The sequence below is a fragment of the Ovis canadensis genome, chromosome 18 (assembly GCF_042477335.2).
Source record: "Ovis canadensis isolate MfBH-ARS-UI-01 breed Bighorn chromosome 18, ARS-UI_OviCan_v2, whole genome shotgun sequence".
NCBI lineage: Eukaryota > Metazoa > Chordata > Mammalia > Artiodactyla > Bovidae > Ovis > Ovis canadensis.
In genome coordinates, this window is record NC_091262.1 from 33,373,331 (window position 1) to 33,385,402 (window position 12,072).

Below are 12,072 nucleotides of genomic sequence, written 5' to 3' on the forward strand. Positions count from 1 at the left end.
ATTTCTGAATCATTATATATTCAAGCAATATTATATAGAGATACACATAAACTGTATTTTACATGATGGGCAATTTAAAGAAATTTCAAGAGTATTATTTAAGCGGGTTTGTCTGACATGGTCTTTAGAATTTAACCTCATAAGATAGGATGTGCTGTGTTTTATGGATTTAAAAAGCAGCAGATTTCGTGTGTGTGTATTGCTTGAATACTTATTTCTAAGTCATAATTATTGAGTTCTGACATTAATCACAGCCTTATAATTCCTGTCACATACAGCTTTTCCTTACAGAATTTACTATGATAGCCTGTTGACGGTAGAGTTGGGGTTGAAGTGTGAACTAAGTGATAATACTGGTACCTTAGCTGGCAGTGTAATTTTTTTCTTCTTAACCTTGAATCTCTTTTTAGGAACTACTTCTTTTATTAGAATTTCAATATCCTTTATTCTTCACAGGCAAAGAGCTTCAGGAAACATGGACAGTCACGCTAGAGCCCTTGGCCATGCATCAGAGACATTTTCAGAAGCCAGTCAGAATTTTTCTAAAGGGCACAGTGACCCAGTGGGCCCTCCCAACAAGTGAAACTTTGGGCACTGATAACTGGATGCTGCAAAGTCCCGATGGAGACAGATCAACTCAGAGGATGTTATTTCAGCAGCTGGTAAATAAGCTGAATGCTGAAGAGTTACATCTGGTAGGTATCTTCCAGGTGGTAAGTTATTCTGGTCTAATAACACGGGTAAAGTGAAATGAGTGCATTTATAAAATGCCAGGGAGCCCCCTACGTAATACAGTATCAATGAAACAGATGCTGTTTTTGCAAGTAATATAGAATCATGACAGTGCTTATTATTAAAGAAACAGCATATAGAACTGCATATAACCTTGAATCCAATTAAACTAAATTATATTCACATAGGGAAAAGGTGGTGGGCCAGATGGAATAATTACATTAGGGAAGTGAAATGATAGGTGGTTTCTCATTGTTTTTAATACATTGTATTATGTATTTATTACTTTTACATAAATTCATTTTTTAAAAAAACTCTACATTGTAAAATTAGATATAATAGTGTCCAGTAGTTATGCAGACTTATTAATGTCTTCTGAAGCATAATTCATGTATACCCAGATTTGATAGAAAGGTGATGGAATTTTTTAACTCTAGCAAATTCCTTACTTTACTTCATGTTTTGCCTTTGTAAGCTCAGAAGGTTTCTATCTTCTGGATTCCATTGTGAAACATTCCAGAGGAAAACTGGGTAGTCGTTTGGACGGGTGGTGTTCTAAGAGTTGTGTGCTCTGACAGAGCACTGGGGTCAGAGTCAGATGACCTGGATTAGATCTCAGCTCGGCTGCCCACCATATGATCTGAATAAATCCCCTCAAGTGATAGGACTGATTTCTGGTTAAGAGCATGAATTTTGAATTCAAACACACTTGACTTCTGCCTTCTATTAACTGGGTGACCTTAAGCAGGTTGCTTATTCTTCAACCGCAATTCCTCCTCTATAAAATGGGGATTAGTTTGTGTTTTTTTTTGACCACACTGTACAGCATGTGGGATGTTAATTCCCAATTCCCGGCCCAGGGATGGAACCCAGGCCGCCTGCAGTAGAGGCTTGGAGGCTTAACCACCAGACCACCAGGGAAGTCCCAATAATCATTTTTACTTCAGTGGTTATGAGGATTCTGTGAGTTGCAGTAAGTACATAGTAAGTGCTTAGTAAATACTCCTGGTAACCTAGGTTTTTGTCTGTAAATTGAGGGATTGGGATTATAGGATCAGTAAGTTCAGCTCCAGCACCAGTATCCCCCAAGTCCCTTTCAGTTTTCTCCTTTATGTTACTCATTGGATGACACGGTCATCCTTTTACTAAACCACATGCTTCTTTAGACACTTGTTAACAGTATTCTCAACTAATTAGAACTTCTCACGTAGGTTGCCAGTGTGGACCCTGGCGAAGGCTGGCCCCCCATCACTGGAGTTATTTCTCCCTTCTCCGTCAGTGCTACAGTTCTCACCTTGTTCCGCACCAGGGAGACTGAATCTCAAAGACATCTTCTCCAGACGGTTGTGGCAGAGAGCCCCCAGGATTCAGCTTCCCTTTTTTCTGAGGTTGTGGATGGTGTACTGAAACAGATTGACAGTTCTCTTGAAGTTCCTGCTACCTCAGGTAAGCTTCTGAACCAGTAACTACCCTACTCCAGGTCAGTGGTTCACCATCATTTCTAGGATCATAACCTTTTTTTCAGTATGCTCTTAGTAGAACTTAGCATCCGTTATAGAACAGGTGAAAGTCAGCTACAGTATTTCTGGCAATTTTAAATCATCATTTATAAAAATCCTGAAGCACTTCTGAGGAGGCCAACGGCTCTGTAAAACATTTTTGAAATTGAAAGTATAAGAGGAAACCTAGTTTTTAATATGTTTAATAAAGTGCATGTAAATCTTAGGGTTCTGTCTGCCTTCTACTTTATTGCATTGTTACTAATAGGGCATAATCCTTTTTTATGCCAAATAGATATAAATAGAATCAGTTTGGTATTTCTTCCATTCATATTTACTCAGTAGATATTTATTGAGTGCCTGCGTGTCAGGCTCTGTTCCAGGTGCTAGGAGAACATCAGAGAACAAAGTAAAGCTCTCTGTTCTCATGAAGCTTACCTAGTCAGGGGAGACAAGGCAGTAAATGCCGTAAGGAAATTATGTAGTGTGTTTGAAAGAGTTAAGTGCTGTAGTAATAAAGCAGAGAAAAAGGAATGGGGAGTCTTAAGGGATGGGAAGAGTTACAGTTTTAAACAGGCCTTGTTGAAAAAATGATATCTGAGCAAAGGCGTTGAAGGAGGTAATAGCAGCAAAAGTCAGTCCTGAGGCTTGTGTGTCCAGTGTGTTTGAGGAACAGTGAGGAAGCCTGTATTTGCACATTGATCATAGACAACAAAGGCCTGTTGGGATTGGGTGTGCAGTTGAAGGAACGTCATTAATGCTGCTGCTTTGGAATTCCTCTGGAAGAACGCAGTCAGTTGAGAGGAGGAGCAAGCACTTGGGAGTCTCTGCTTTCTTCTAATGCCTCTTCTGTTCCATCTGCTCGTTTCTATAGACCTGCCTGTCCCAGAATGGGCCCAGCAGGAGCTTGGCCGCAGTGCTCCCTGGACTTCGGCTGTTGTGGAGAAGTGGTTTCCTTGCTCTAACCTCAGTGGAGCCAGTTCAAGTTTGATGGAGTCATTCTGGTAAAACTTATTTATTTCTCTGGGTTTTGATAATCGAAATCAGCTCTCAGTTGTCTGCATGTAAGTTTGTTGTTGTTTATAACAAGCCACATTGCCTGATTATAGCCCAGTAATTTTAAAAACTAGTTACAGATGGAGAATGTTGTTTACCAGGTACAGAGTTTCAGTTTTACAAGGTGAATTCTGGAGCTGGATGGAGTTGATGGTAGCACATTAGGAATATCCTTAATACCACTGATCTAGGTGGTGATTAAAAGTGATGAAGATGATAAGTTTATGTCGTGTATTTTACCAGAATTAAAAATTTAGAGAAGGTTAATTACAAAAATAAAATACTCTCATAGATGTCAGAAAATATTTAGTATTAAATCTCAACAAAAAAGAAAAACAGCAAACTGGTGTGATGCAGCTAAATTTATACGTAAAAATTTACAGACTTAAAGCATCTTCTGAAGAAGTAAAAACTAGTTAGATGAGACACAAAGTCGAGAGCACACCAAAAATTTAAAAAGCAATACTGAAAATAAATAAAACCCTAGCCATAGACTTGGGTGCCTCTGGGAGAAAGGAATGGGGAGAAGTTGGGTTAGGCTTTCTCTGTGTCTGTCATGATTGATCTTCATTTAAAAAGTAATCTGAAGCTCTGGTAAATTAACAGGGAGAAAGAAAGCAAACCTTTCTCACTATTAAGGAAATACCAACACACTTAGGGAGAATTAGGCTTTTTCGGGCCTGCTGCTTGTATGAACTAATTCAACTAATGACCATAACTTTCTCCTACTTTTAAATCAGATGATATTAGATAATAGAAGATAATGAAATAGAAATTATACATTTCAAAAGTTGTGCTATTTTCATTATTTCCTTAGTGACTATAATTTAGCTCTTGGTGGTAAAGCAGTTAATAGCTAATCTCCGTGCTCTACTTCCTTCCCTGCTCATCAGTCCCAAATTAGTTTACTAGAGTGTGAAAGACTTATTCAAAAGTTACTCTGATACTCACTACACGGTATTATATCATCGTGTACTTTAATGTATGGACACTGGGTAAGGACTATGGAAGCCCAGAAGTGAGTGAATTAGTTGCCATAATTAGACATGAACTCTAGGATATGAAGAATCTTATTAATGAAAGTCAATATTGGGGCTTCCCAGGTGGCTCAGTGGTAAAGAATCCACCTGCCAATGCAGGAAACATGGGTTTGATCCCTGGTTGGGGAAGATCCCTTATGCCATGGAGCAGCTAAGCCTGTGTGCCCGCAACTACTGAGCCTGTGCTCTAGAGCCTGGGAGCTGCAACTACTGAGCCTGTGTGCCGGAACCACTGCAAGCCCAAGCGCCTAGAGCCTGTGCTTCACGGCAAGGGAAGCCACTGCAATGAGAAGCCTGCGTACACAAGTAGAAAAGAACCCACGCAACAACGAAGACCCAGCACAGCCAAAAATAAATAAATAAATTGTGTGTGTGTGTGTGTAAAGTCAATACTGGATGCCCTAATACATTAATGGTTTTGTGAACAGGTAACTTCTGTCCTTGAATTTACTCAAATCATAAATGATAAGAGGTCCCTTGTGGGGACCTCTTTTGAGTAGCTTTTAAAAGGATAATGAATATTGTCGCTTTGTTTTTAAAGCATTTTGGAAAATCAGAATGTTGCCTTTATGCTTGACATCTTAACTTACTCACAGGTTACTACAGGCTGCCTCATCTACTAAGGAAGAGCCTTCCAAAACTGAGAGTGACTTGACACGGGGTCTCTCTGAGCTGTACCAAAGAAAGTCTCGTGAAGAATACAGTGTATCCAAACAGGAAGACAGCAGAAAGAAACGTAAGCATGTAAATAGGCTGTTTCTTACAGTCTTTTTTGGCACTGTATATTGTAAATATTATTTATTTGTCCGAGCCGGCTCTTAGTTGTGGCATGTGGGATCTAGTTCCCTGATCAGGGATGGAACTCGGGCCCCCTGCATTGGGAGTGCCAAGTCTTAGCCACTGGATCACCAGGCAGGTCCCAACACTATATGTTTTAAAAGATTGATATTCCCTAAAATGAAGTTGAAATGGTAACTGAATAAAGGTCAAGTTCTTCTATTTAACATCTGAAAATAATTCCATTAGTACAACAGTGATTTTAAAAGTCACCCACAATCCTACCTTCTTAAGGAGTAAACCATTTTTGGTTTTAGTTGTAACAGAAATTTAAATGCAACTTTGTGTGCTGTGTATACATACTTGCTCCTCTGTTCCTTTGTTTTTTTTAGTTACTATTCTATCTCATTGCTTTAAAAAGTGGCAAATTCCTTATGTTGCTGAACATGTAGATTGTTTTCAGGTTTTACCATTGTAAATACTATAGTGTATATCATGCATGTGATTTATCCTCTGAGTGATTTCCTTGGCATACATTTCCATGAACAAGTTACTGTATCAAAAAGTGTGGAAAAGGGAGCTCTGGGTGTAGACTGCTGGATTGCCTTTCAAAAGAGTTTCATTGCAACTCTGTGACTATTGGGTAACACCAAAATGAGTCTGTTTGGCATTAGAGGTAAAAATCATCCAATTATGTTGAGATATTTAGCTCCTAAACTTCAAAGAGCGCTTTCCACCCTATGTTGTAGCAAGAATTACCCAATTCAGATCATTCTGAAGGGATATACTTCATCTCAGTATTCTTTTGCAGAATATTTAACCTGAATTAAAGTAGTTTTTGATCCCACGGAAGTAAAAGTTATTTTACTTTTCTTCCCATGATTATGTTTTGGTAGGAGGTGTCCCTCGCACTCCAGTGAGGAAGAAGATGAATACCATGTGCCGTTCCTTAAAGATGCTGAATGTTGCAAGACTGAATGTAAAGGCTCAGAAATTACATCCAGATGGCAGTCCAGACACAGCTGGGGAGAAAGGGATTCAAAAGACAGCCAATGGGAGAACAGCGGATAGATTGGAAAACAGAGGAAGAACACTGAGAAGTTCTAAACCTAAAGGTATTCCTTAATTCCATTGGATTTTGATGCCTAAACTCATGTTTACTCTTCCATACGCTCATATTTTTAAGCTGTAATCATATCCTTCACTTAATGAACATTTATTAGATTTCTGCTACATGCCCACAAGTGTGTTATGGGGAGTAGAGTAAATTCTTCTCCTTAGATTTATGATCCTGTTACAAAGAATAATAATGAATTTATATATATATGTGTGTGTGTGTATACATACACACATCTCTCTACACAATGAATTGGTAAAATGAATATAAGAACTAAGAGTCTGCAACTGAAAATACTTCTTCATTTTAGAAGTAAAGGCATACTAGGAGTTGAGAAAGGGAAGGTCATTGTAGGGAAGAACAGGTTGAGAAGGCTTTTAAAAACCCAGTGGAGCCCAGGTTAGACTTTGAAGAATAAGCAGAGATTAGAAGGCAGAAAGATAAAAAAGAAGTGTGTGCCCGATGAAGGATTAGTATAAGCAAAGTCACAAAGGAGGTCTGTGGCCTGGCCATAGGACAAGTGGTTAAATGAGTTTTATATATTTGTGAATAAAGAGAAAGGGAAAGGTTTTGTGAATAATCTAGGGTTGGACTATTGGGGTCTTTCAAAGTTGAGCAGAAGAACTTTGGGCAATAATTGCATGATGTCACCTCTGAGTTCTTTTGAAAATTCTGGGATAAAAGTTATCTGCTTCTTTAAGCAGTTTTTCCCCTATGAAATACTAGATCATAGATGATGGTCAGTTTGAGTGAGATAGAACATCCTTTGTGAGCTATTATGGTATACTGGAATGCAGATGGGAAAGCAAATTAATTGTAATGTAAGGCAATGTGGCATTAGCATAATGTCTGAACTAGATCTTTTTTCCGTAAATAGACTAGCACAGCAGTGCCCCAACAATTCAGCGGGACAAGGATAATCTTCAGTGGGTTTGGAGGTAGTATAGTTTATTTCTTCTCTGTTACTGGTTACCCTTGAATTTATAACATGTACACTTGATGTGCAAACCCTTAAAATTAATCCCTATCTCTGTACTACTTCAGCCTCTGCATTTTTGACAATTTGGACTGGATAATTCTCTGTGAACCATAATATGTTTAACAGCATCCCTGGCCTCCACCCATGAGATGCCAGTGGTATCCTTACTCTCCCCACTAGTCACGGCAGCCCAGACAGAACCAGATGTTCCCTGAGCAGCAAAACCTCCCGGTTGACAACCACTGGCTTAAATAAAAGACAACACCTTCCACTGGGTCTGGTGATCAGTTTCACTTTTTTTCCCCCCACAGATTTTAAAACTGAGGAAGAGCTACTATCTCACATACACGAAAATTACCAGAAGACTGTGGCCGCAGGAGACACCATGCTGTATTCATGTGCTCGGAACACCGTCTCAAACATTAAAGCGTTCCTGAAGTCCAAGGGGACCAAGGAAGTAGAAGAAGCCAGTCTGGAGGTTGTCGTTTGTCATAACTATGTTGCTTACTTGTTGGGTCTGGCTCACGTGTCTTGGAAAATGTCTCTTATGCAGTGCACATTTTAGAAATGATGAGGGAGAAGGGTGAGTCCAGTCAGTTCTAGGTCTTGGAAGGTGGATATGGTCCACTGGGAAGGCGAAAATCAAGGAAAGGGGCCAATTAGGAATAATTACATGTACTTCTCTTCAAATGGAAGCTTTGTCCTCATCCGAGCTGCATGTTAGCTGCATGAATTAAAGCAGTAGCTGTTAACCCTGACTGCACTTTAGAGTCACCTGGAACATTTCTTTAAAATGTTGATGTATTTTGCTTAGACTTCTCAGTCACTACTTAATGAAATCTTCCTTTTATGGAAGTTAAAACATGCAGACTTGCTGTATCCATGCCCACTTGCTCTCAAATGCTTTCAACATTTTAAAAAAATGTTCTTTTAAAATATATAAAAGAAGAATAGTATACTATTTTTCACTCAAATGAAAGAAAGAACATGTACTTCCCTTCTTAGGGCATTAGAAGATTGTGTGAAAATTAGAAATAATGATAAGCATTAATACTAATATTCTCCTATGTAATAATTTTATATTTTCAGATGAACTGCCTGTATCAAGTAAGAAACAACTTCTTGAAAACTAGCAAAAGTCTTCGACAGAACATAGGAAAACTGGATAAAGAAGGCAAAGTCAGAGAGTAATTAACTACCTTTTCTTTTAAACAATTACTCCAAAAACAGAGCTCTCAAGATTTGCTTGTATTGATTTTAATATTTTTTAAAAATTCTTTTTATTATAGGATATTGAATATAGTTCCCTGTGCTACACACTAGGACATAATTGTTTACCTATACATAATAGTTTGTATCTGCTAATCCCAAACTCTCAAATTATCCCTTCCCCACCTCCTCCTCTGGCAACCATGAGTTTTTTATATTTGTGAGTCTTCTCATAGGTAAGTTCATTTTGTGTCATATTTCAGTTTCTACATATATGGGTGATTATGGGATATTTGTTTTTCTTTTCCTGACTTCACTTAGTGTGATAATCTCTCAGTCCATTCATGTTGCTGCAAATAGCATCATTTCTTTTTTTTCTATGGCTGAAAAAGTATCAGTTTAAAATAGATTGCCTACTGCTTGAAGAGGCTTTTGTGGCTGATTCTTTGTAATGTTCTCATGTGCAGTCTTGGAGAAGGAAATGGCAACCCACTCTAGTGTTCTTGCCTGGAGAATCTCATGAACAGAGGAGCCTGGAGGGCTACGATCCATTGGGTCGCAAAGAGTCAGACACGACTGAGCGACTAAACCACCACCACGTGCAGTCTGCACCACCTATTTACCTGATAACCCTATCACTATTTAGAAAGCCATGGCTCGTCTATGTTTTGGTTGTTTCTTCTATAAACAGATCTCTACATAATGAAGGAATTTTCATTTTAGTTAGGTGACTCTCGAAGTAGATATGACTGAGTGTTTTTTTTCTCTCAAGGTGCCAACTTCAGGTGCTTCTTCGTTTGGAGCTGTGTCTGCAGTGCCCTTCAGTGCATGAACGTGGAGAGGATCTGGAGCAAGTAGTGGATGAGGCAAGTGTACTGCTTAGTGCCGCTGGGACATGCTGTATACAGATCGTTTCAGCTTCCCTGAGGAGGCCATGTGGTAATTTTCTAAAATTTTCAGGTGACAGATTTGCTGCGCATGGTGTGTTTAACTGAAGATTCAGCATACCTAGCAAAGTTTCTGGAAGAAATTTTGGAATTGTAAGTTTGATGACTAATTTAAAATTTACATTACTTTACCAAGTACTATATAGGTATTGTCTCAGAGCTGTAGGATTGTAAGGGCTGTTTCTCGTCCTAGGTGAGGGAGGTATTAGAGACGGTGGAATGGTGACTGACTGTTCCACATTTAACCAACCTCTTCCACAGGTATATTGACTCAATCCCAAAGATACTGGGAAATCTTTACGACAGCCTAGGATTTGTGATTCCTCAGAAGCTGGCTGGTGTCCTTCCTGCAGATTTTTTCAGCGATGACTCCATGACCCAGGAGAGCAAATCACCCCTTTCTGTGCCTCTTCCATCAAACGCGCATAGGTCATTGTCTGGCGGCACTGAATCTGACCAACTGGAGGAGCTTCGTACCAGATCAGCTAAGAAGAGAAGGTAGGAGTGCAAGGATTTAAAGGTATTTTCTTGCACTGTTACCGTCCTGGCATAGGGCATGTTTAAGCCCACAGTCCAGTTGTCTTTGTCTATAATTTATTGAATTAATAGTTGCCTTTGTGTCTGAATCACAGAAGCCAATTATTAAGAGTTCTTAGCAAGGAGCATCTGATGTGCTTTATATTATCTTGGGAACATACAGTGCAATATGTATTGTGTAGCCATAGTCTTCTCTTGACTGTCCATATGAGGTCTTCAAGAACTAGGAGCCTTCCATGAGATAAGCTTAGGGTTTTAGCTTTTTATTTTCCATGATGCTATTCACTGTTCTTTACTTAAATTTGTAGTTGTTACTTTTAGAAATCGGGGGTTGACTTGTTTTGCTGTTAAGTTCAGGCCACCCTTAAGATAATTGACTTTTATTTAGATGTTTTATTTTAAACTCTAGTTCCATTCTAATCTAACTAGTTGTCACCTGTATTGAGTGTATATTGACTGTTTCTTTCTATTTTTAAAAGGAGAAATGCAATCAGACATAAAAGCATCACAGAGGTTTCACAAAATCTGCGACAAATTGAAATTCCCAAAGTTGCCAAGAGAGCTACCAAAAATGTAAGTCATTTCCAGGAGATAGAAAGTGGTGCTATGCCAGAGTTGTTCCTTTGGGCATGAATTGATGCAATAAATAAGAATGAAAGGCAGTATCTTCACTTTTAAGAAATGAATGTTAGTGGATACAGAACTAAAATTAGGTATTTTTATGAATGTGTGGTCCACAACCGTGGTCTAAGGAGTAAAGACATATAAATTTGTTAAAGATTAATCATTTTTCCCAAAAGTGAGGTAATATTAAAGGGAGAAAAAAAAACACTAGTAAAGTTAGGGATAAGTTAATTAGAAATCTTTAACATAGTTAAGAAAACTCATGAAATGATAACTAACATAAGCAAAGAGGCCATTGAAAAAGTAATATGCAATCATATTAGGACTCTGTGTACAAGAAAGTACTTTTCAGTGAATATGTGTTACTTCAATAACAAGTTAAAAAAACAAAACATGTGAAGCCAGGTGGTAATTATTTTTCTGTGTCAGTAAATTTAGGACTTGTTGGTTACCAAAAAAAAAAAAAAAGAAATCCAGCTGGAGTCTATTTACTGAATAGAATTAATGTCTAAGAAGAGAGAGACAAAGAATGCATTGAAACTTTTGAACTGCATGAATTATGAGGAGAGTTAGAATTCTAGGAGAACTAGCTTTGAAGCATTAGTTATTACAGTAGTGGTTTGTTTGAGATTTATAGCTGTGCTTTAGAATAGGAAGTGGGGTTTCTTTTGAAGAGTTAATGGTGTTCACTTTGTTGTTGTTTAGGTGCTAAAAATTCATGTCTGACTTTATTGTGATGCCATGGACTATAGCCCTCCATGCTTCTCTGACAGTGGGATTTTCCCGGCAAGAATCCTGGAGTGGGTTGCCATTTTTTCCTCCAAGGGATCTTCCCGACCCAGGGATTAAACTGGCGTCTCCTACATTTGGCAGGCAGGTTTTTTACCACCAAGGAAGTCTGTTCACTTTCTTAGTATACCTTAATACATATAAGTGAATAAGATTCAAATCTTAGATTTTGTTTGGAGAGTGTGAAGTCTGTCAGAAGATTCTATATGATAGGTCTTTCTGAAAACTTTTGTTTCAGATTGGCCTAGAAAGTGTATTTCTTTAAGACCAGGTTTATGTGATCAGGATTTGATTTTGGTTAAAGAGTATCATTTGTTAAGTTTTTGCTCTACTATGACTTTCCTTCTTCAGTGATTACAGTGGCATACTTGAAAAAAGGCAAGAAAATCTTTAAAAACAATTCTCTCATTTAGATGCCATTTGATCTTGGGTACTTGAATCCTCTACTGCAAATAAATAGCAAGAGTTTTTTTTGTTTTTTGGCAACACCACATGGCATGTGGGATCTTGGTTAATTCCCTGACCAGGTATGGAGCCCAAGCCCCCTGCAGTGGAGGCGAGGAGTTGTCTTAACCACTGGACCGCCAGAGAAGTCCTCAAATAGCAGTTTTATATGGAGACGTTCCTCAGAGTATAGCCATCCTCTAATGAGGTTTCCCTTATATTTTAGTTATAAGAGGTATACAGAAACATTATTTCAAAATTGAAATTAGGGACTTCCCTGGTGGTCCAGTTATTCAGACCCCAAACTCCCACCACAGGGACT

General features: G+C 38.5%; 1 protein-coding gene across 1 annotated transcript in view; it reads left to right on the forward strand.

The window, feature by feature from the left end:
• The window catches only part of TICRR (TOPBP1 interacting checkpoint and replication regulator), a 42,911-nt gene that overhangs the window by 9,577 nt on the left and 21,262 nt on the right, over positions 1-12,072 (forward strand). Inside the window, exons 3-13 of the mRNA XM_069560289.1 lie at positions 457-695; positions 1,944-2,178; positions 3,106-3,235; positions 4,924-5,063; positions 6,001-6,219; positions 7,512-7,678; positions 8,290-8,387; positions 9,182-9,275; positions 9,370-9,449; positions 9,618-9,854; positions 10,373-10,466. Coding sequence (XP_069416390.1) covers positions 457-695; positions 1,944-2,178; positions 3,106-3,235; positions 4,924-5,063; positions 6,001-6,219; positions 7,512-7,678; positions 8,290-8,387; positions 9,182-9,275; positions 9,370-9,449; positions 9,618-9,854; positions 10,373-10,466 — 1,733 coding nt within the window. The remainder of the gene's footprint in view (positions 1-456; positions 696-1,943; positions 2,179-3,105; positions 3,236-4,923; positions 5,064-6,000; positions 6,220-7,511; positions 7,679-8,289; positions 8,388-9,181; positions 9,276-9,369; positions 9,450-9,617; positions 9,855-10,372; positions 10,467-12,072) is intronic.